This window comes from Oratosquilla oratoria, chromosome 28, assembly GCF_046742065.1.
Source record: "Oratosquilla oratoria isolate Oo_2021 chromosome 28, ASM4674206v1, whole genome shotgun sequence".
NCBI classification, from domain to species: Eukaryota; Metazoa; Arthropoda; class Malacostraca; order Stomatopoda; family Squillidae; genus Oratosquilla; species Oratosquilla oratoria.
The window spans coordinates 26,730,057-26,754,862 of NC_134804.1; the positions used below are offsets into that span (position 1 = coordinate 26,730,057).

General features: G+C 39.7%; 1 protein-coding gene across 3 annotated transcripts in view; it reads right to left on the minus strand.

Annotated features, from left to right (window-relative positions):
* The window catches only part of LOC143040264 (hexosaminidase D-like), a 42,513-nt gene that overhangs the window by 15,364 nt on the left and 2,343 nt on the right, over positions 1–24,806 (minus strand). For 2 of the 3 annotated variants that reach the window (XM_076211036.1, XM_076211038.1), the window contains exons 2-7: positions 21,573–21,614; positions 19,443–19,497; positions 17,362–17,559; positions 14,967–15,131; positions 5,580–5,763; positions 3,843–3,914 (exon numbers count right to left, since the gene is read on the minus strand). In XM_076211036.1, the coding sequence (XP_076067151.1) occupies positions 3,843–3,914; positions 5,580–5,763; positions 14,967–15,131; positions 17,362–17,559; positions 19,443–19,497; positions 21,573–21,601 (703 nt within the window). In that variant the 5' untranslated portion in view covers positions 21,602–21,614. Of the gene's footprint in view, positions 1–3,842; positions 3,915–5,579; positions 5,764–14,966; positions 15,132–17,361; positions 17,560–19,442; positions 19,498–21,572; positions 21,615–22,086; positions 22,179–24,806 lie in introns of those variants that run through there. The other variant, XM_076211039.1, reaches the window with a different exon arrangement.

Below are 24,806 nucleotides of genomic sequence, written 5' to 3' on the forward strand. Positions count from 1 at the left end.
GAGAAGACAGGGAGAAATCCCTTTGCACTGCATCAAAATATCACTTACACAACCAATCCCTAACCCCCCATCCCCCACCCACTCCTGTCCATGTATCCCGGTATCATCCATACACAACCATTCTCCACTCACCCCTATCTTCTGTCTTCTCCCTTCCTCAACAGACATTCCCCTCTTGCTCAATACCCTTTGTATCCCAGGGTGGTACAGGAGGTAAATACAAAGGTGATGGACAGACCTCATCCAGACTATACCCACCTCCCCTGTAGCAATCTCTGTGCCACCTTCCAAATCTTTCTTCTCACCCAGAGGAAGGCTGACTGCAACCCAGCACAATTACAACCCATAATCCTTAAGGGTCCGTCAGGGGCAATTATTCGAAAAAATCTGGTACATGAACGAATTTTAGGAAAACATTTAAAAAGAATCTCTATGATGTTGGCAACACTCCTACAAAGTTATAGAGCTGTATTTCGTTTCTATCTTTTTATACAGAATAAAATAGATAAATTATTGGCAACCTCTGGCAACCCCATTGCGTATCAAATATTCTGTATATTGGAATAGCGTTAATTTTTTCTATAGCTATTTTGTTTTTTGCTACGGAATTGTGTTTATGGAGGTATTTAGCAACTCCTCCCACAAGCGTAGATCCAGAAATAGCACACATCAGGGCATCAGTACCCATCCAAATGTCAAAGTGAGGTCACGTTCTTTTGAAGCTCTCACCGTGCTTCATATTTTTGATTCCTCACTGTAATTTCTTGCGGTAATCATGGCAAGATTGACGAAAAGCCAGCGAGCAAGGAGGAAGAATGCAGTGAAGGCCCTTGCATGCCAGATGAAGAAACGAGAAGGAAAAAAACAAACAAACGAAGAGGACAGCATCCAACAATGTTGGTTATAAAGAAGGATTTGTTGTTCCTCTTCTTGAAGAACCCTACACCCATATTCATAAGTCTGCCCTCGAAAGAAGAGACAAGAAACGAGAGGAGAAAAAAGTGAAAAGTAAAAGTGGTAAAGTGACCAAAAGCGGGGACTATGGGGCTGGGGCCTTTTAAAAATGTCGCGCAAAATTTAAATGCCTTCTCATGTACATTTAATGTTTTTGTTCTTTTTGTTGTTATTTCTTCGGTTGTTCTTGATGGATTTTTGTCATTTTTGTTTCATTTGAAAGATAAAATTATGCTCTTTATTTCCTATATTAAAAAAATAAAAGAAATTTTATTTCATTTTATTTTTTCTATTTATGAAACCTGAATTTTGCAGCATCTTTGAAATGTTCAGAAAAGAAAATTCACAAAAAATCAGAGGTATAAGTTTGGTCAAATGTACAATATAACAAATATTCCCCAGAATCTAAGCTTGCAATATATACCAAGCTTAATTATGTGGAAGGATTTCCATATGATTAATTACAGCTTCATTAAACTTCATTATAACTTCATTATATCTTCACTACACTTTATATATACATGTGAGGAATACAATACCCAGGGGAATCATAGACAAATGTAAAGGGTAATTATCCCTAAGGTCATCAAAGAGATTCAAAAAGTTATAGGACATGCTCCCTTATAAAGCAACCTGACGGTCCCTTAAGGTCTTAAGGTCCATCACCCTACCAGCGAGTTTGTTGTACTACATGGACGGCTCTGTGGGTCCTTTCTTGGGAGCTTTTCACTACTACTGAGGGGACCCCATTATGGAGAGTGAATGATGGCAACTCTATTCTATGGATGGAGCTTGCTACCATCTCCAAGCCCCTGGACCATGCCTTCTCAAGGGTGCTATTGATGTAATCCAGTCGGGAAAAACAATGGATGATGTCTACTTAATGACATCAATCCAGCACTCACTGAACCTCTTGAACCATCAAGAAAAGCCTGCAAGGTTTCTTTGGATCCCCAGCTATATTGGAATTCCAGGGAACATTATTGTCTCTTGCAGTCTTCTTCATTCTTATGTTCTTATGACGAGGTACAGCAGGATTACACTGCCCCTGATGTCCATGATCACACACATCATGTGGGTCACCAACAAGAAGACCAGATTGATGGCCTGGGTCAACCATAGCAGTCTTATTCCTATTTTGTCATCTGCACAGTGGTGTGCTACTTCATCACTAGGTATGAGGTCATCCACCTGTCTCCTGGTAGATGTGCAGAATCTATCTTCTACAGGATCTGCCTTGGATATTGTTGTGAATGGCAAATGTTATGCACGAGGAGAGACCATCACAAACACTGCAAACTTTGTGGGGCTGTGGTACAACCTCTCCACCACTACCTCCTAGAGTGCAGAAGTTCTGCTATTCTTCACCTAGGCCTCAGCCCACCACTCAACTGGGAAGAAGTGGCGCAGTACCTCACCATATCCCCTTCTGAGGCAACCCTCAGCTTCCTGAAGGGATGCCTTCCCCCTGGTGCTGTCTAGGGTTGAGGGGTGCCCTCTCTTCCTGATCTCCTCTGGGCATCACCACTCCTAACAGCGGAAAGCCGTGGAAACTGCCTCCTGAGTTCACATATAAACTGTTCCAGATCGCCACAAGGTTGAGGTCCAGGAAGGTGTCAGCCCCACAAACCTTAAGAAAGAAAGAAAGAAAAGAAAAGAAAAAAGTTGACCAGTAATGGTGAAAGTATTGCACCTTAAGGAACTCTGTTCTATAGTATTTCTATACCTAAGATTTGGTTATTCTGGGTTACTCTTCATGGTCTTCCTGCTAAAGTTGGTTAACCACTTCTTCTGTTATGGATATTTGTCTCAATTAACTTTTTGAATAGTTTGTGTCTCAGCACCTTCTCAAAAGCCTTGTCTATATCTATGGCAACCATAACTGTTCTTTCTGGTGGGGCTTTTCATTGAGTCCTTCCAGTACTTGTGTGATTTTTGTGAGCCAAGTGCTGGTAGAGTGACCTTCCTTGAAACCATGTTGATTGGGGGAGGTAGGTAGTTCCAATTTGATTCTTGCTATAAGCAGCCTTTCTGTCAGCTTGGATATTATAGATAGTAGTAAAAAAAAGACATACTACTCTAATATATACAAGCTGTCAACTGTACCACACGATGCATCCACACAAAAAACACATTCACACTCATATCACTAAAAAAGCTCTTCAAGACAGATCACCAAACTCAGCTCTCCATCAACACCCCTCCAGACATGAAACCCACAGAAATATCCCTCCCACATGTTCTAAGAACCACATTGGCATACTTGCATTCAGTACACCATACAGCATTAAAACAGCACCAACATTAGATAGAATTGGTCACTGGTCACAGATTCAAATTGCCCAAGATGTAACCACCATGCAGAAGACAATACCCAACACTGATAATCCCTACATAGCAACACAATATTTTTTTCTCTTAATGACTTATCCTGCTCAGAAGTCATTGCTAGTTACCTGAGGGTCATGGGTCTCCTGGAAGACCAGGGGCAACAGACTGATCAACTGCAACCATCACACAGAGGACAGTGAACACATCCTTTTACATTGCTTCACCCTAGCCATACTCAGACAACAACAATATAAACATTTATTCTTTGAGTCATCCCACTGGATGTAGTCAGTTACCTGAGAGCCATGGTTCTTTTGCAAGAAAGGCCTGGGGCAACTGACTGATGATTGATTGAAAGAGACATGTGTGATGACAGTGAAAAGGGTGAAGATGTTCCATGGAGATGGGGGAATTTCAGTGTTATATTACTGTTTAAGTGGTGGTATTTTATTCTAATTGGACAGTAGGGATTCATGGTAGGAAATGGCCTGTCACAAGTTTCCCACAATTGTTTGTTTTCTATGGTCATTAAAATAATAAAGGATGCCAAAACATACCTTCAGGCAAATTGAAGTTCCTGGCATAATACTGCCACACCATTGGTTCCACCAATTTCCCAATACCACTTTCTGCAACAAAAATTATATGCTTTTTAGTCATCCTATCAAAAGATAAATACCTTCAAATTACAAAATGAAACAAGTACAAAAATGTACCAGTAGTACATCTGAGCAATTCAAAATAACCAGCGCTTTAAAAGACACACTTATTGAGAACATGTCTTATCTTGTTTATTATTATTTTTCTTTTTGTCTGTGCCAATCATCTTCCTAAAACCAAGGGAATCTTCCTGTGGTTCCAAGGCATTTTCAGAGAAATCCAGATATGAAAACAGAGAGAAGTGAGGGAGAGTAAGAGTGAGAGTGAGAGAGTGAGAGAGAGATGGAAGAGAAGGGACAAATAATGTGCCAAGAATCCTCCCTCTATTACAATACCTAACATCCATTTCCACTATATAACTTCCACACCCACTTTGTCTACACCTCATATTCTGTTCCCCTAAATAGCTTCCACATTCATTTTGTCTTCATGTTCTCCAAGCTCCTAATATTCTCTTTAAATTCCTATTTGTATTTCCATGTACACCCACTCCTCGTTTAACGACCTACTCGGTTAACGACAACTCGGAGTAACGACGGGCTTTATGACATTCGTTTAACGTAAATCTCCCGAAGTTACGACGTCGTGTATGATAATTAAGTTGGGTGAGGCAAATTTGTAATATGTTATAAATGAACTTGTACGGTGGATATTACCTGTGAGGTAAAGTGTTCTGAAGCTTAGGTCTACATTACCATCCTGCAAGCTGAAAAAACTACCTGGGGTACAGTATATACTGGTAGTGGTAAATTTTTAGTTTCGACCATGGGCGCAATATAGCAATAGAAAATTAATTATCAACGTAATATGCAATTTTGTGAGCGGAAAAAAAGGTGCTAAAACAAATTTCGTAAGTAACGAAGTCATGTCGGACGAATGGTACACCATGTTTGTTATGATAGATGCCGATGTCGAAGAAATGAAAGGATGATAAATTCGTCTAACCTAAACTAAACTAACCTAACCTGTGTTTGATAAATCATTACCTGCAAATTAAATGTCATCCGGCTCGTCGTCGTTGTCGTCGTCGTGAGAGACGTTGGCAGACGACAAGATGGCGTCCCGATCCTATGCTACTGACTTCGTTCATTAGCATATTTTCTTGTAGCATGGTATTTTTTACTTTCATTTCCGCCCACAAAATTGCATATTACGTTGATAAATTTTAATTTACAAAAATAATAATTAATTTTCTATTGCTATATTGCGCCCATGGTCGAAACTAAAAAAATACCCCGGTATTCAATATGGAATGTCAGCATATGCGGATTTGGTCATATACGGTAATTTCAGGAACCTAACCACCGTAAATAAACAGTAAATAAAGCTTTAATGTACTGTATAAAAGAGGGAAAATACACGAAAATAAAGATACATGTATTGCTGGTCATTGTACATACAGTACATATACGTATATGTATACACTTTCGCTTAACGACCAATTCGGTTAACGACGGCACGCTGGTCCCAATTGTCGTCGTTAAACGAGGAGTGGTTGTACTTCCAAAGCTTCTACATTCCTCTTATAAACTACCTTGCAATTCCTTATGTTCATAAGTTTTACCATTCCTAAAATACATTCCTTTCAAATTAGTATCTCATCCTTCATTTGAAGGTTTCTAGGTATGGCTCACCTTTCAAAAGATCCAGGGAGGCTGTTCGGATCATGTCATCCCAAATAATGATAGTGATGTTAGGATAGTTCTCTTTGATCCAGCGCGCTAAGGTGCCAATCCATGCCAGCCAGAGTTGGACTGCGTTTATGGGTTTACTCATCATTTCATCCTGACAACGTGGACATTTCCCTAAGTGCCATACCTGATAATTAATCAAAGAGTGTCACATAATCACAATATTATACATGACTCAATCATACTAATAATAAAAATTATCATTACTGAAACATCTATCTATATATCAAGGCTTCCCCGTATAAGGCAAGAAGCCAGTCAAGGCAAGCACCCATTCCCACTCATTCCACTCCCATCCACCACTCACTGTTAAACTCCCATCTTAGCTCCTTGTGGATAAAAGGTCATCCCTGTCTCCTGGCCACTGCCCAGTTCAGAAGCAATGCAACAAAACACAGTACTTTCACAGCAGGGCTAACACTCTTACAAAGCAGCCCTCCCTCCTAATCCCTTCATACAGAAAATAAAGAAAATAGAGAGAAATCCCTTTGGAATGCATCAAAATATCATCCATATACAACCACTCTCCACTCACCTCTATCCCCTGCTTTCTCCCTTCCATGCTCAAGAGACATTTCCTTCTTGCTCAAAGCCCCTTCCACCCCACCTATCCATCTCATCCTTGGTATACCCCTCAAATTTACTCCATTTACCTTTGCTTTTCACACACTTTCTTCACTCATTATTTCAATTTATCCAAACCTTTCCAATGATCTTTCATCAGCCCTATCTGCCAATTCCTTTTCCACCCCCACTCCCTTCTTTGCCTCCTTATTTCTCACTCTATCCAACCTTGTTATTCCCACCATACTTCTCAGACACTTCTACTCAAGCACATTTAAATTTCTTTCTGCTTTTTTCTATATTTCATGTAGGCAAAATCACCCTTTCATATACTCTTCTCTTTGCATCCATTCCCAGATGCCTATTTCTCATGACACTGTACCCATCTTCCCCTTACCACCCTCACTTCCATTAACACCTACCCATCTGGATCTTTTACCTTTTCCTCTCTACCTGATTCAACCCCTCTCACTCTCTTCACTTCCTTCCAAAACTTTTTTATTCTTCTCAAAATTTTCTTTGCCACCTTTCTCCTATGATTTTCTTCTCTTCTCTTTATCTCATAACTCTCATATGATTCCTAATCCACACATACTCACTTTTCTTCTACTTCTGTCTTGACTTCATCATCCCACTACTCACCACCCTTTCTTGTGTTCACTCCCTTTCTCCTTGTTCCATATACCATCTTTGCACACTTTGTCATTTCCTTCTTGAAACAAACCTCTACACCTCAATACTTCTCTCAGCTTCTCATAGTATTCCTTCTCCCTTTCCTTCCCATTCAAACTGTTTATTCTAAGCACCTCTCTATCTTCCACCATTTTCCTCTTCTTCCACCTATCCTCCACTCTCAACTTCCCTTCCACCATAAAAATTGATACTCCCCTAAGAACTTGGACATTCAGAACTCTTCCTACCTTTCCTTTGGATACCACTACATAGTTCATTAATGCCTTATCAACCACCCTTCCATCCACTACCCTTTCCCATACATACTTATCTTTGACTTTATTCTTAAACATTGTGTTTGCTATCATCACCTTTCTAAACAATATCAACTCTCCCCTATAGTTTTTACCTGGCACTCCAAAATTCCCTAATACTCCATCTATTGGTTCATCCCCTATTCTTGCATTGAAATCTCCCAACATCATTACTGATATTCCTCCCAAAATTCTTTCCAAAAAGCCTCCTTTTCATCTTAATTTTTTTTCACAATCGGGTCTTTATGCACTTACAAAAGCCCACATCTCTCATCCCAATTTCACCCTCATCCACATTAACTTTGGAGATACTTCCCTCAACTCCATCAAGCACTTTCCTATCATATCACTTACCAATAAAGCTACCCCTTTCTTCCCTTGCCTCCTCCCCAATCACGACTCTCCCAAACTCAAAATCACCCATCCCTCTCAACTTAGTTTTACTTAACACCAACATATCCCTCTTCCTTCTCACAAGCATGCTGCCTATCTCTTCCCTTTTACTCTCATCTGTACCACAACCACACACATTTAATAACCTAAATTTTAGGATTATGGTTGGAAAATTTCCAGACCCTATTTTGCCTTGACTTCTCATAGGATAAATGTACAGGGAGTGGGTTATCTAATCACTCTGTACCACTTTGTTGCCTTTTATGATTCACATGGGAACACTGTGGCAGAATTCTTTCCTTCCCCTGCCACAGGGGACACAGGGTAAATAAAAATGAATATTCAAAGAAATGTTAAGGGCAGTTTCAAAGGAACAGCATTATGGAGGGATAGTCACAGTGCAAATAGTACTGTCATTCATCTAGGTGTAGAGATTTTACTCTAACATAGACAAATGATGTGTGGCTCAACCCTGTATGGGTGCCCCAAAATAGTCCCTAAAGCAGTGGCTCCATGCTACAGTGCATTTAATATTGCACAATAACATGCAGTTTTCTGAAACATAAATTGAAATAAATCTAATATCTATAATATTTTTTAACCAAGTACTGGCCCCTTGGGGTTACAACTACAGGTGGAGGTAGGTTGTGATAGTTTGCTCTTCCAGTGGACACTACAAACTACACAAAACAAAACATTAAAAATAGTCAATCAGTCAATCAATCCACTGCCTCAGATCTTTCTTGCAAGAGACCCAAGTAATTGATAACAGCCACCAGATTGACCCATAAGTCACTCAAGGAAGAAATACTATGTTGTTCTTTGGGTAGAGTTAAGATGGGGCAGTGTAAGATGATGAGTTCAGTGTCTTCTGTGTTACATTTACAGCTGGGGTAGTTTATTTCTGTGGCCAGGCCTATTCTGTGATGGTAATGTTTTACCAACTACAGCACATCATTGTAAAAGTTACTCCAGTTGATGACTGTATGATGCTGGTGAGGCTGAAGGACATTTTGGGTTTCATCTCTCCTATTAAAGTATATGGTCTTAAGTATATAACTTTGAAGAGACAATGTTCTATGCCAAGCTTAAATCTATAGTTGACCAGTGCCCACCACAAAACACACTTGTTTTGGGGAACTTCATTGTTGTTACTGGCACTGACAGAACTGGCTATGAAGTATGTATTGGCCCCATGGTTCTGGAACCAGGAACATCAACAGTCCTCTCCTTTTGAACTTTGCAAAGTCCAGAAGGCTGAGGCTGTCGGTTCTTGGTTCCAGAGAAGAAAGCCACACTGAAGGACATGGTATAGCAATGCTGTAGGAGTGGCCAATGAGATTGATCACATACTTGTTAGTACTCACTAGATCCTACAAAACTGCAGGATTTATCTAACTGGGGGGGTGAGGTAGTATGTGTGAGCAAATTTTGACGCAGCCCGAAGGGATTTCTCCCCGTCCTCTCCTTATATGCAAGGGGGGACAGAGAGGGGGGGTCGCCGATTAAATGAAGCGGCCTTGCTGTGGATGTGCTGTGTCTTGCGACACTGCTTCTGACCCAGGGCGGTGGGCAAGGTGCAGGGATGACCCGTCATCCAGGAGGTGCTCAGATGAGAGGGAGGGTGGGAGGGGTGTGGAGTGTATTTAGGGATGAAATGGGTGGGAGTGTTTTTATGCCTTTCCCTTTTTGGCTACCTCCCTTGAAAGGGGGAAAAAGCCTTGGTATATGTATGTATGTATGTGAATTCTTTGGGACCAATCATAGACTTGTAGTCACAACACTAAGACTGCATATCAAATCCAGGAGAATCCCAAGATGTAACACCCCTGGCTTTCTTCTGGAGAAATTCAGGGATTATGCATGTACCCAGGAGTATGCAGTAGCAATCTGTAATTGGTTTGAAGTTATTGGCTCTCTTGAGGACCCTGAAGAACTGTGGGACACTATTAAATGTGAACTCTGAAAGCTGGTGAGGAGTGCATTGGAGAGTGCCCAAGGTTGGGGAGTGGTGTGGCGTCACAGGAGTCACTGGGGAGTTGGGCCATGCTGCCAGAATGGCTGGGGACCTAGACCAATACAGGACTCAAAAACAGCAGACTAAAGCTCTCATGAAAATAGAGAGAGGCACATCAGGTGGCTGTTCCTGATCCAATGATAGAAAAATCTCCACCCTCTCTGACAGAGGTCAAAGAGGCTGTGAGTAAGATGAAGGGTGGAAAGGCAGCTGGCATCTGCATCATCAGTGTGGAGTTGCTAAAAGCTGGAGGTGAGGCCATAATGTGCAGGTTGCATGTGGTACGATCTGTTGTCTGGCAGTCTGTTACTATTCCCTCTGACTGGAAAAAGGGTCTGGTCATCCTTATCTGGAAAGGGAAAAGGGACTGGCAGGACTACAACAAATACTGCAGTATTACGCTGCTCAGTATGTCAGGTATGGTGCTTGCCCATCTATTGATGATGTGGGTTCATTCACACCTGCTTAAGTTTCAGAGGCCTGAGCAGTCTAGCTTCACACCCAGGCAAGTCTACAATTGATTGGTTCCTAGTTCTTCATATTCTTGTGGAGTGCCATGAGTTTTAACAGGGGTTTTTTGCAGCTCAAGAAGGCATTTGACTCGGTGAATCATGGAGTGCTCCGAGAGAGGGGTGGTGAATGGGAGTAGAGTATGTGGAGATGAAATGGGTGGGAGTGGATTTATGCCTTTGACCTTGACTACCTCCCTTGTAAGGGTAAAAAACCCTTGGTATATGTATGTACAATTAGGTAAATAAACAAATATCTGGACAATTTAACATTAGCATATTCAATTTTTACATCTCTTATTCCTTAAAATTTTCAAATATGCAGTTACACGATTATCTGGTATGCAATTGTCCATGTGTGCCATTGGCCAAGTACACAATTGTCCAGGTACACAACTGTCCAGGATGCAATTGTCTGGGACACAATTACTCGGGACACAGCTGTCCTACATCCTTCAAGAAAGACCACCAAGCTCAAAACTCCAGAAACAAGTCCCACAGAGAACATCCTCCCAGACCAGACACGAACCATACTAGAATGCCTGCATACAGGACATCTGTCATTAAGACAATACATACACAGGATTAGCCTGGCCACAGACTTAAACTGCCCTAGATTCAACCACCACACAGAAAACACACAACACCTCATACTACAGTGTCCCAAACAACACAATATCTCTTCTCTAAGTGGCTTATGATCCCATCCAGATGCTGCTACAGGTTTCCAGGAGGCTGTGAGTCTTCTAGAAGAGAGGCCAGAAGCAACAGATTATTGTATATGTAATGAAAGTTTTCCAATTTCCTCATAATCCCAGTGGTATTTGTAGCTCTATTACCTCATCTGCTGGCTGAAATTACAAAGGAATACAAAGGAGATGCAAACCACAACAGACTTATTAATCTTTTTGGGGCTGCTTGCAAACTGAAAGGAGGTGTAAACAGTGGAAACAGCCAAGAACCACCGACTTAATTTAAGTGTATAAGCTCACAATGCTGAGAAATAAGTTAAATTGGAGTTGGACTTCATATATTTATCTAGGCATTCTTTAAGTGCCATTTGTATTTTAACTCACATGAACAGGTAGTTTGTTCCAAACATTTACAATGTGGTTAAAGAGAAAAAAAAAAAAAAAAAAAAAAAAAAAAAAAATTCATTGGTGTTTGATTTCTTATAGACTATTTTGTAACCATCTATTCTTGTGACATTACTACAGTCCACAATAAAATAGTCATCATGTTCATATTGAAAAACCATGGAACATTTTCAAGACTTCAATTAAATCACTTTGCATTCTATGTTCGGATATGCTAAATAAATTAACTTTACACAGACACTCTTCATAAGGTTTAACATGACAAGGGATCATTTCAGTGATTCTACGTTGTACCCTTTCTAATTTGTTTATGTCTTTTATAGGATATAGGGACCAAAACTGAACACAGTATTCGAAATTAGGTCTTACAAGAGGAATATATAGTGATTATTACTTTTTCAGTCTTGTGTTCAAATGTTCTTCCAACAAAATCTTACCATTTGCAGCTTTTGTGCATTGAAGAGTCAGCTTTAGATCCTTAGATACAGTGACACCTAGGTCTTTTTCATGATCTGATTTCTGAAGCTGGTTACCAATCATGAAATAATCACTAGTTGTTTTTGTTGTCTTTATGCAAAACTTTATATTCATCAATATTAACTTCCAATTGCCATTCACTGTTCCACTCAACTAAATGATCTAAGGCAGGTTGTTGTTGATCCTTATGCACTGCATTACTAATTTAACTAATAATTTCAGTGTTACCCATGATTTTTTTTAACATATCAGAACACTATCCATATAATTTACACAAATAAAAAAGGAAATTGTTTAAATTGTTATAAGGCTACTTTTTCCTACAATTTCCCCCCCACCCCCCACCCCCAGAGCCAATGAATTCTGGATCTCTGATAAGTAGCAAGTTCAACCTCATGGGAATATCATCCCCTCTTACCTGAGTTGCCTCTTTTATCAGTTGAGTCATTGTGTTCTCCATTGCTGTAATCAACAGGTTATCACCCCAGTAATGTGCCTTGCCACTTGCTTCCCACTTATCGCAATTGACAGTACTGCATATGAAGTCTGTGGCAAGGACTATATTGTTACTCTGTTCAATATGGAGAGTTGTGTCTGACAACATTTCTTGATACTTAGCTTCATTTCATTTCATTTGTTGGGGTGGTGGTGATTATATGACACCATGAGGTCTCTTTTATTCTGCCCTTTATTTCTAATTTTCAGGTGAATTGCTTCAGCCTTGCCTTCCATAAGGCTTTTTTTTTTTTCTTCCATCATGTCATTTCTCACAACCACCATCACCTGAGGGACCAATGATAGGTACATGCATGTTGTTCTCCTGCATAATGGACAGGAAAACTGCCCAATTTCAAAACCAATCAACTCCTTCATCTCTATCAGCCTCCACCAGATTGGGCCCAAGATTTCCCTCTATTAACTTCAATTGTATTTCTTACCCTTTTTAACACATGGCAAGGATATACAAGAGGTAATTGTGCCAACAGCACTGTATGGGGCAGAAACATGGAACATAAGAGAGGAAGAGTTTAAATGTGTTTGACATGAAATGCCTGAGAAGTAAGGTAGGGGTTACTAGGATGGATAGAGTGAGAAATGAGGAGATGAGGTGAGCAGGGGTGGAAAGGAAGTTGGGAGATAGGATTGATGAAAGAGTACTGGGATGGTTTGGACACATGGAAAGAATGAGTGAAGAATGATTAGTAAAAGGTGTGAAAGGCAGAGGTGGAAGGAGTGAACATGAGGGAGCAACCAAGGATGAGATTGATGGATGGGGTAAAGGGGATATTCGGAAAGAGGGGGATGTCTGTTGAAGAAGGAAGGGAGAAGACAGAAAATAGGGTGAATGGAGAATGGTTGTGTATGGATGATGCTGTGATGCATGGAAGGGAGTGAGTGGGGGATGGGGGTGAGGGAGTATGTGTGAATGATATTTTGACACAGCCCAAAGAGATTTCTTACCGTCTTCTCATTTTCTGCATGAGGGGACAGAGAGGCAGGGTCGCTGATTAAATGAAGCGGCCTTGCTGTGGATGTGCTGTGTCTTGCTGCACTGCTTCTGACCTAGGGCAGTGGGCAAGATGCAGGGATGAATGACCCATCATCCAGGAGGAGCCAAGAAAAGAGGGAGGGATAGTGAATGGGAGTGGAGTATGTGAGGATTAAATGGGTGGGAGTGATTTTATGTCTTTGACTTTGGCTACCTCCCTTGTAAAGGGGAAAAAGCCTTTGGTATATGTATGTATGTATTCAGGCCACTAAAGGAGATAGATTACATTGACAGAAGAGATCCCTTGATTAGGGATAGGGGGACTTTAAGAGGTCATGAGATATATTAGACTACATGTCTAAAGGATATGAAGAAATCATTTTCTATATAGATGTATACATACTTGGAATAGCTAAGATGTCATAACCCAAGCTGGAACAATACACAAATTCAAATCTAAATATGATATCTGGAAATCAATTATATCAACTAAGTTGGAACTGTACATGAATTTGAGGCTAGGTATGATTGGAGAGTATCTCTACCATCATGTTATCATTTATCTCCAAACTGGCTCATAGTGAACCATCTACACTTGTATAGGTTACTTTTGGTTTTCTTATGTGTTTCCTATACTTCCCTATATATTTTTTAAACCATTTCCTCCCACTGATTGAGCTCTTGAAAAACTGCTGCTTTTCTTCTATCTTCATTTCATATTTGTCCTTGGCTTCCTTTACATCTTCCCAGATCTTTGTAAATTCATCTTCAGTTCCATCTTCTCTAACCCAATTAATGTTAAACTTTTCTTTTCCTGTTAATTTCCAAGACTTGCTGATTACTTCATTTACTATGGCTTGTGACTTAAACTATATTCTCAATGGAAGTGAGCAATTATATTGACCTAACCTAAGAATGTCATCAATCTGTTTAGTTGCATCTCAGTCATTTTCCATAATCATGTAAGTAATTTCCCTAGACCCATACATCTTGTGTTCCTAGTATACCTTTTTGTGTAAGTGTGCTTTTAAATGTAGGTGTTGCTGTGAGATACTTGCAATACACAATACTTTGTGTACTAGTTGTTGGTGGAGAGTGTAGAGTATGTGAGGTGGACCCATGCATGAAAAGTTTATTGGTTTTGTACATGTTGGTTATGTGTATATGCCTGGATTGGTTTCTATGTCTCTCACTATTGTGAGGTGTGGGAGGGAAGGCACCAGGGTATTGATGTCTTGTGTAATTAAAATGAGAATAAAAAAAGGGAAGATGGTCGGAGAGAAGCAGTAAGGCAGATAGAGTGAGTTTCTGGGCATGATCTGGAAACCAGGTACCAGCCCCTCAAGGCCGCACCTCCTTGTGGAGGTGAGGTTCTTGTGCTGCTTTGCAGCTTGGAGTTGGCAGTGGCTTGATTGAAGACTAGGGAACTTTCAATCATCTCCTTTTCTCCTGGCCAGCAGGGCAGTCCCTTGCAGGTACAACATGGCAGCCCCTCCACCATTGTCTCACCTAGATTAACAAATAAACAAACAAAAGAAGCCACATATTTCACTATCTTACCATCAAAACTTTTTCCCTAAGTATCTCCATTTCTCATCATAATCTCAGTGCAAAATTTCATCCAAGGTCTACTGCCATGGTTGTAGATCTTTTATATATCTGTTTTGAAAAGCAATTTTACTTCCAACTACACTGAAATGTTTCCCTTTGTATTCCTTTACTAATCTCAATAATATACACATACACCTTTCCCTACAGGCAAAAAGTAAGACCAAACTTAAACTCTACAGTACTTGACCTCATCAGCACCGATGTGGAGGTGTTTGATTGTAGGATGCATCTGAACCATCTGATGAATAAGTCCTGAGACAAGAGGGAATGCTTCAGGGTGGGTTGGGCAGAGGGAATTGGGGTAAGGGTCCAGTTCACGCAGGGATCTATGCCGGTCATGCTTCAAAACAAACTGTAAGAAGATATTTGCCAAGATTAACAATCTCCTTTGATAATATCTGGTAGACAAAAATGAATAATTAATCCAAGAATTCCAATTCCTGTGTATTAACATCCATTAATAATATATTATGCACATCTTATGTAACATGAAATTCTTCATGAATTATCAAAGTGTCCAAGGTATAGTATCTTTCATTATTATTAAACAGAAAATGGGGAGAGAGCTGTCCAATATGGTAGATGGTTTCAACATTTGGATAGCATAAACAAGGAATGCTTAGCAATAACTGTGTGGAAAGTAAAAGCAGAGTGAACCAAAGAAAGACCCAGAATGAGATGGATGAATGGAGTGGGAGGAGCTCTGGATGTACATATGTCACCAAAGCTTGAGAAAGAGTACAATGGTTTAATGATTGGAATGTGTAGAGAAAGACTCTGAACAGACACATGGATAATGTTCCCAACAACCGCTCTGTAAATGAATGGATGGCAGGGGTGGGGTTGTGAGCTTCATATGGTGAAGGACTGAGGAGAAACCTATCTTCAGCTGTTGGGCCCTGCTGTGAAGTAAATATATCTTGATGCATTGCTTATGACTTCAGCAATGTGGTGAGGGGCAGTGCAACCCTTTCTCCCTTAGAAATTGAGATATAATTTACTGCTTATCAATATATATATATATATATATATATATATGTATATATATATATGTATATATATACAAATTTATATATATATATATATATATATTTATATATATACATATGTATATATATATATACATACATACGTATATATATATATATGTATATATATAATATATATATATATATATATAGTATAAATATATATATGTATATATATATATATATATATACATATATATACATATATATATATATATACATACATATATCTTAGAGTGTTAGAATTTCAAATGACAAGATATGGAGCAAAGAATAAAATTTCAACCACAGTACTATATGGAGCAGAGATCTGAAATACAATGGGGAACTCTGAATAATAATAAACACAGAAATCATGATCAAACCAGTTCACAGAATTGGGGGTAACTCATGTGCAACTACAAAAAAATATATAATCAAGACGCTGACATCAGCATCTTCGTGTACCCACTCACACCTTATGACGCCTACAAGAGATATTTAAATGCGTTTGAGATGAAATGCTTAAGAAGTATGGTAGAAGTTATGAGGGTGGAGATGGTGAAAAAGGGGAAGGCAAGGAACAGAGCAAGCATGGAAAGGGACCTAGGAGATAGAGTTGATGAAAGAATACTGGGATGGTTTGGGTACACAGAGAGAACAAGTGAAGAAAGATTAGCAAAATGAGTTTGGAAGGCAGAGGCGGATGGAGTGAACTTGAGGGGAAGAACGAGATAGATGGACAGGGTGAAGGGAGCCTTGAGTATAAGGGGAATGTCTGTTGAGCAGGGAAGGGAGAAGGCAAGAGATAGGTGTGAATGGAGAATGTTTCCAAACAGACAATAAATTGATACTGCCCAAAGGGATTTTTCCTTGTCTTCCCTATTTTTACATGAGGGGATGAGGAGGTAGGGTCACCATGTAAATAAAGCAGTAGGAGTAGCTTAGGCTGTCAGGTCCTACTGTGGATGTAATGTCTTGCTGCATTGCTTCTCACCAGGGCAGTGGGATGGGGGACATGGATGGTTCTTCATCCACAAGTAGCTATGATAGAAGGGAAACTAATGAGTGACTGATGGGAGTGGGATGGGTGAATGTGGATGCATACCTTGGCCACGGTATATACAATAGGAAGATTATTATGGAAGAGTTTCTGTGTAACTGGCTAAAAGTAGTACAAGGGGAGCAATCACAAGCTTTCACCTCTCATATTTCAAAGTAGAAGAAATAGAAACAATGTTGATATAGAGATATCTTGGGCTCAGTTTCAGGACTGAATGTCAGTCTCTTAGGACTGGACCTTCAAGTAGGAATGAGAAGATTGACAGGGTTTGAAGATGAGTGGCAGGAAAAAGACATCCATGTCCTCACTGCAGGACTACCTTGTGCAACTACTTATTGTCAGTCCTCAGCTTTTGACAATATGAACAAATGGAGAAAATATAGGTGGCAAAGGACGGAGTTTTGAAGCAAAGTCATTAAAAATTAGGGAGATAACATACAGAGATGAGGAGCTGGGTGGGAAAAAAAATGGCAAAGATAAGCATATTACAACAAATAATAAGTTTCTGTTACCTCAAAATGTCCAAGAGTCTGGATAAGTGGGATGAAACTGAGGTTGTTCTGTTTTGCAAGGTTCTGAAGTTCTGCTATCTGTCCTGGGGTATATGCATATGGGGCCTGTAGATGGGTGTAGGGTTCGCTGTATGGAAACATGTCTTCATATTCAACCAACAAACCTGTGGCCCCTAGAGAGGCCACTAAAGGAAATATCTGTCAGAAGAGAAATAAAAATCTACATGAAAATTTATACTTACTTGGCCTAACTTTCATCATACACATTTTATTTCTGTAAAGTCTGAATCTACAAAGAAAATACACCTAACCCCAAATATTCATGGCTTCCCCTTTTGGTGTGTTCACAAATTCATGGATTTTTCATTGGGTAAGACTGTACTGAATGAAGAACGGTTGTGTATGGATGATGCTGTGATGCATGAGGGGGAGTGGGTGGGGGATGGGGGGTGAGGAAGTATGTACGAGAAAAAAATTGACACAGCCCGAAGGGATTTCTCCCCATCTTCTCCTTTTCTGCATGAGGGGATGGAGAGGGGGGGTCGCTGAATTTATGAAGCGGCCTTGCTGTGGATGTGCTGTGTCTTGTGACACTGCTTCTGACCCAGGGCAGTGCACAGGATGCAGGGATGACCTGTCATCCAGGAGGTGCCAAGATAAGAGGGAGGGAGGAGGGTGGAGGAGTAGAATATGTAGGGAATGGAATGAGTGGGAGTGGTTTCTATGCCTTTTTCTTTTTGGCTATCCCCTGTGTAAGGGGGAAAAGACCTTTGGTATATGTATGTAAGACTGTACTGGTGGTATGGTATCCCTGTACTGGGGAATACTGGCTGCATGTTATTGTGCATTATTAATTGCACAGTGGCATGCAGCCAATGTTTTAGGGACTATTTTGGGGGTGCCCCAACAGACTAGGGCCACATGTCATTCTATGTTAGAGAAAACCTCTACTCCTGGAGAAAAGATATTACTTTTGTACTTTAACTATCCCTCTCAAAAATGTTCTGTACTACTTCTATGAGTATGTTTTCTTTTAAGCCTCTGTCCCATGTGGTAGGAGGAAGGCAGAATTCAGCTAATGAGTTTTCCCATGCAGGTTGTAAAAGGTGGCTAAAGTGGGACAGAGTGATGGGACTAGGTATCCTGCTCTCTGTAATGCTATCCTATGAGAAGTCAAGGCATCAGAGGGTCTGGGTGCATCTGGGTCATTAAATGTGCATGGGTGTGATACAGATGAGAGATGAGGGAAAGAGATAGGCAGTATGTTTGTGAGAAGGATAGATGTGTTGGCATTAAGTGAAATTAAATTGAAAGGAAGGGGAGATTTTGAGTTTGGGAGTGTAGTGGGGAGGGTGCTGGGAGTGAGGAGAGGATGAGGAAATGATAGGGGGTCGCCCTATCCACTCAATACAACATCTGCATATAGAAACCAAATTTCTCTTTACAGAACATCATATGTTCATGAGAACACAATTCTATTCAAAAGCCCTAAACTCTGCCCTCACATTTATTTTCCATACTACCCTATCCATGTACACATTCAATAACAATAGTGACATTACACAACCCTGGCACAGCCCCACCTTCACCTCAAACCATTTATTGTCTCCATTCCTTCCCCTACGATAAGCTTTACTACTCACACAAAAGCTTTTGGCGTCAACAGCCTTTACCCTATACCATATATCTGCAACACATTCAAAAATGCCTTCCAGTCATAGAAACAAACTGCTTTGGATGGAATCACCACACAGATGATGAGGCACAAAATATTTTTTCTTACAATGCCTCATCTTAACCATACAAAGACAACAACACAATATTTCTCCCTTAAGTGACTTATGGACCAATCCAGTGGCTGTTGCTGGTTACCTACGTGCAGTGGATCTAATGGAAAGTAGATTTAGGGCAACAGATTGATAAATTAATCTTCTCCTAAGCTAGATACTTCATATTGCCTATCCATGTAACTCTTATTTATTTTCAAATAAAAAAAGAATAGGAAAGCTTAGTTTAATGGCTAGACTACAGGATGAGTGTCATAACAAGACCTTCAATGAAGAGAAATACTGTTACCTTACCTTTTTGTAATATTCAATTCTGGGTGCTGCCCCCTTTAAATCTAGGTGAAATAGCCTGGAAATTTAATAATCACATAAGCATTTATGTACTATACTGACATATAAACAGTTAATGGCCATGGTGGCAAAAAGATATCCCTCATCCAACTGTGACATCAGAATGAATTGGCTTTAATATTCTAAATGTAGATATAGTGGTTGAGGTTGGGGGAAACACATAATCCCACCAAGACAAAAATTGGAAAGTGAGTTTGTGCAAAGTAGAAAGAAGGAAAACAAAAATTCAGAATGCAGGTGAAGCCACGAGAAAATAGATATGGTGGATGGGAGAAGTAGCAGTGATCTTGGTATTGGTACTGAACAGAAACAGGATATTGAGTATAGCAGAATTACTGGTAAGTATAGATAAACAAAAGACAAGAATGGCCACAATAAATTACTAGCAACATAAAGACATGATTGAAAAAAAAGAGGCAAGAATAAAAAGACTTAGAATATCAATGATAGATGACCAATTTAAAAGAAAACCAAAAGAGTCTGGCAATCTGAAAACTGATAATGACAAATTAAAGGAGAAAGATAAGATGGAGGACAGTGAAGAAGAAAAAAAAAAAATATATATATATATATATATATATATATATATATATATACAAGAATTTGCATAAAGTAATTTTGTACGAGGTGTTGTAAATATCTGCAAAGATGAACTGAAACTGTTTTACAGTTTTATCAATGGTAAAGTGAAATGCAGGAAAGAAGTCACCAAGCTAAAAGTTGGTGGTGAGGTCTTTGAGGAGGCCTTACCTCAACCATAAATAACAATTGAAGATTTCCAATCTGTCTTCACAAATGATAATAGTTTCTTGGTGGAAAGGGAAGCAAGAATTCAAGTTTAAAAGATATGAATGTAAAAGTGAGGGAAGTACTCAATTTTTTGGGATCACTGGATGTGACAAAAGCTTCAGGGCCTGATGGGATCTCAAACTGGATAGTTGCAGTATTATTGGATGCTCATTAAAAGAAGGCCCTCATGCAGGAAAGGAGAAAACGGGGAGAAATCCCTTTGGGCTGCGTCAAATTTTTTCTCATACATACTTCCTCACCCCCCATCCCCCACCCACTCCCCCTCATGCATCACAGCCTCATCTATACACAAGCCTTCTCCATTCACCCCTATCTTCTGTCCTCTCCCGTCCTTCCTCTACAGACATTCCTCTCTTTTGTAAAGCCCCTTTCACCCCATCCATCCATCTCATCCTAGGACGTCCCCTCATATTCACTCCTTCCACACTTCTTTTACTAATCTTTCTTCACTCATTCTTTCCATGTGTCCAAACCATCCTCATACTCTTTCATCAACCCAATCTCCCAGCTCCCTTTCCACCCCTGTTCTCCTCCTCACCTCCTCATTTCTCACTCTATCTAGCCTAGTAACCCCTATCATACTTCTCAGACATTTCATCTCAAACATTCAAACTCCTTCTCCCTTCCTCTTTCATGTTCCATGTTTCTGCCCCATACATTGCTGTTGGCACAATCACTCCTTCATATAACCTCCTCTTAGCATCCATTCCCAGATGTCTATTTCTCATTACACTTTTTAATCCACCAAGGCATTTACTCGCTTCTCTCAATCTACATTCTACCTCCACCCCCACTCCTCCCTTTCCTGTCACATTCGCACCCAAGTATCTAAAACTATCCACTTCTTCCAGTTTCTCACCCTTAATGCTCACTTCCAGCCTACTGTCACTCTCTCCCCTTGTACATCTTATCACCATACTTTTACCCATATTTATCTTCAGCTTCCTTCTTTCACACACCTTCTCAAACTCTGTCACAAACTTCCTCAATCCCTCCTCTGATCCTGCTACAAGTGCAGTGTTGTCAGCAAACAACAGCTGGCTCACCTCCCACTTTTCTCCATTTTCTCCAACCATCTCCAACCCCTAACCCACCACCCTTGCATTCACCTCTCGCACCACCCCATCCATGTAAAGATTGAACAGCCAGGGCAACATAACACACCCCTGACAAAGTCCCACCTTTACCTCAAACCATTCACTCTCTCCAAAAACTAAGCATTTATATTCTACATAGTGCTCTTATGAAGAACCATTACTTTACCTTTCACTCCTGTTTACAAAGTCAACCATTCTGTGGGCAGTCCTGTAAAAATAAAATATACCAATGTGTACAATGTTACTGTTGAAACCCTGGACAGATTAGAAAAAAAGGGGGGGCTGGGGAGGATTGTTGTGGATTACACATATATTCAGGCATTGACTGCAGGGTAACATACAACCAATATTTTAGGGACTGTTTTGGGATGTTATTATGGACCAGATTCACTCATCATGTATCTATGTATGATCTCTATTCATAAAGGAATGAAATTACTTTTATACTATGATTGTCCCTCCTTTATGTTGTTCCCTTAAAACTGTACTTTACCACTTCTATTATCATACCTCTTCCCAATACCATTGTGGTGGGGTGAAAAGAACTGTACCACTGTCTTTCTCATGTATTTACCTAACTGTAGTGCACAGGAGCAATGCTCCATGGTTCCCATCTCTTACTTTCCAATTATCATATTTAGATTTAAATCTATATATTGTTCCAGCTTGGGCCATATCACCTTCTAAACAATTCCAAATATTCATGCAGCTATATGGAAAATTGTATTTCTTCTCATCCTTTAGATGAGTCCTTTCTTCATTTGTTCCAACAACCTCTTGAAGCCCTCCCATCCTTAATCAAGAGATCTCTTCAGTCAATGCAATCTATCCCTTTTAGGGACCTGAATACTGTACAATAATCGTATCACCTCTTTCTCTTCAATCTTTCAATGTTGACAGATTCAGGCCACTTTGTTTTTTCATAAACCTCATATGGTTTGTGTGCCAGGCTGAGGAGCCAGTTTGGTTGCTGACCTTTGTATTCTCTCAATCTTGTATATTTCCTTCACTTTGTGTGGGGACCATACTACTGACACACACTCCAGTCTTAGATGGATCATGGGTTTGATGAGTTTTTTCATCATCTCTTCATCTATATAGTGAAAAACCACTTGAGATGCAAAAGGCTAGGGAAATTACCTCTATGATCTTTGGAAATAACTTAGATGTAATGGATCAGATTGATGACATGCTAAGGTTAGGTCAGAACAAGAGAAAATGCTCACACCCAATGAAAATAAAATTTCAATAGCAAGTCATGATAATTAAAGTAATCAATAAGTCTTGGAAATTAGTATATTTTTTTTTAATTGGAAAGATGCAAATAAAGATGAACATGCAAATATACAGAAACTTAGAGGAAGCCAAAGTACATGAGGACACGAGATTTTTTTTTTTTTTTTATGAATCAGCATGAGAGGGAATAAATTTTGAAAACAATAGGAGGGCAATACTGTATATACAGGAAATGCTACAAGGAAACTTAGGGTAGCTTTGTAAATGTAGATGGTCTACTCTCAGCTAAATTGGAGATAACTGATTACTTGAAGGTAAACGAACTTTATAGTTTGTGCTTAGCAGAGACCAAACTCCCCCAAAAAATTCATCTACAGCTAAGGAATCATAGATACACCTCCACAAGACAAGTCAGAGAAGACAAAATGGATGGAGGGGTAATTGTTATTGTGAGAAATGACATGATGATTAAAGAATCAAACCTAAGTAAAGGGGCTGAAGCCATCCACTTGAAAATTAGAATTAATGGGCTGAATAAAAGACATTCTATGGTGCCATATCCCCAAGACATCAGCTTGGAATCAGGCTGAATATCAAGAAATGTTATTGGACACAACTTTTCTCCTGTAGAAAACATGAACAAAGTAACAATGTAGTCCACATTGGAGATTTTAATTACAGTGAGGTCAACCGGGAAGAATGGAAAGTAAGTGGTAAAGCAGATTCTTGTGAATATATATTGTTAAATATAGTTATGGAGAACACAATGACTCTATGGGTAAAGGAAGTGGCTCACAAGATCACATTCAACTGCTACTAACCAAAGAGACAGACAACATCAACTCCTTGAACTACCTTTGCTCCATTGGAATAAGTGACCATGTAAAAATAGAATTTTAGCTGGAGGATGAGTAAATAGAGCCAAGAAATGAACCACACAGACAAGGAAGACTCAATTTTTGGAAGGCAGATTACTCAGGTTTGAAGAAATTCTTTGAAGCAAAAGATTGGGAGGAATTAATTAATACCATGGGAATAATGAGGAAAAAGCATATATATCTTGACAGTGACAGCCTATGAGTGAATAAACATGTGCCAAAGATAAGTAGAAGAAAGGTGTAGAAACAAAACTGGTTCAACAAAGTGTGTATGACTATAATTAAAGCCAGGGACACAGCTCAGGGAAAATGGAGGAAGAAAAGAAGCAACAAAACAAAAGAACCTTACAAACAAGCTAGAATTGACTACACAAGAATCTGCAAGGAGGAAGAAAGTAATTTTGAAAGGGGTGCTGTAGATAAATGAAAAGATGAACCAAAACTGTGGTAAAAAAAATACAGGGAAGTAATCACTAAACTAATATTGAGTGGAGAAGTCTTTGAAGACGCTTCAGCTCGGGCAGAAATAATGAAAGTTTCTGATGTCTTCACAAAGGATTTATTTATTTATTTATTTTATTTTTTTATTGTTAATTGAATTTTTATTTATTTTTATTATTGATTGAGAGAAGCAAGTAAATGCCTTGGTGGATTAAAGAGTGTAATGAGGAATAGACATTTGGGAATGGATGCTAAGAGGAGACTGTATGAAGGAATGATTGTGCCAACAGCACTGTATGGGGCAGAAACATGGAACATAAGAAAGAGAGAATGAGTTTGAATGTGTTTGAGATGAGGTGTCTGAGAAGTATGATAGGGGTTACTAGGCTGGATAGAGTGAGAAATGAGGAGGTGAGGAGGAGAACAGGGGTGGAAAGGGAGTTGGGAGATAGGCTTGATGAAAGAGTATTAGGATGGTTTGGACACATGGAAAGAATGAATGAAGAAAGACTAGTAAAAGAGGTATGGAAGGCAGATGTGGAGGGAGTGAACATGAGGAGACATCCTAGGATGAGATGGATGGATGGGGTGAAGGGGGCTTTGGGGAAGAGGGGAATGTCTGTTGAGGAAGGACGGGAGAGGACAGAAGACAGGGGTGAATGGAGAATGGTTGTATATGGATGTTGTGATGCATGAGGTGGAATGGGTGGGGGGATGGGGGGGTGAGGTAGTATGTTTGAGCAAAATTTGACGCAGCCCAAAGGGATTTCTCCCCATCTTCTTCTTTTATGCATGGGGGACAGAGAGTGGGGGTTGCCAATTTAATGAAGCGGCCTTGCTGTGGA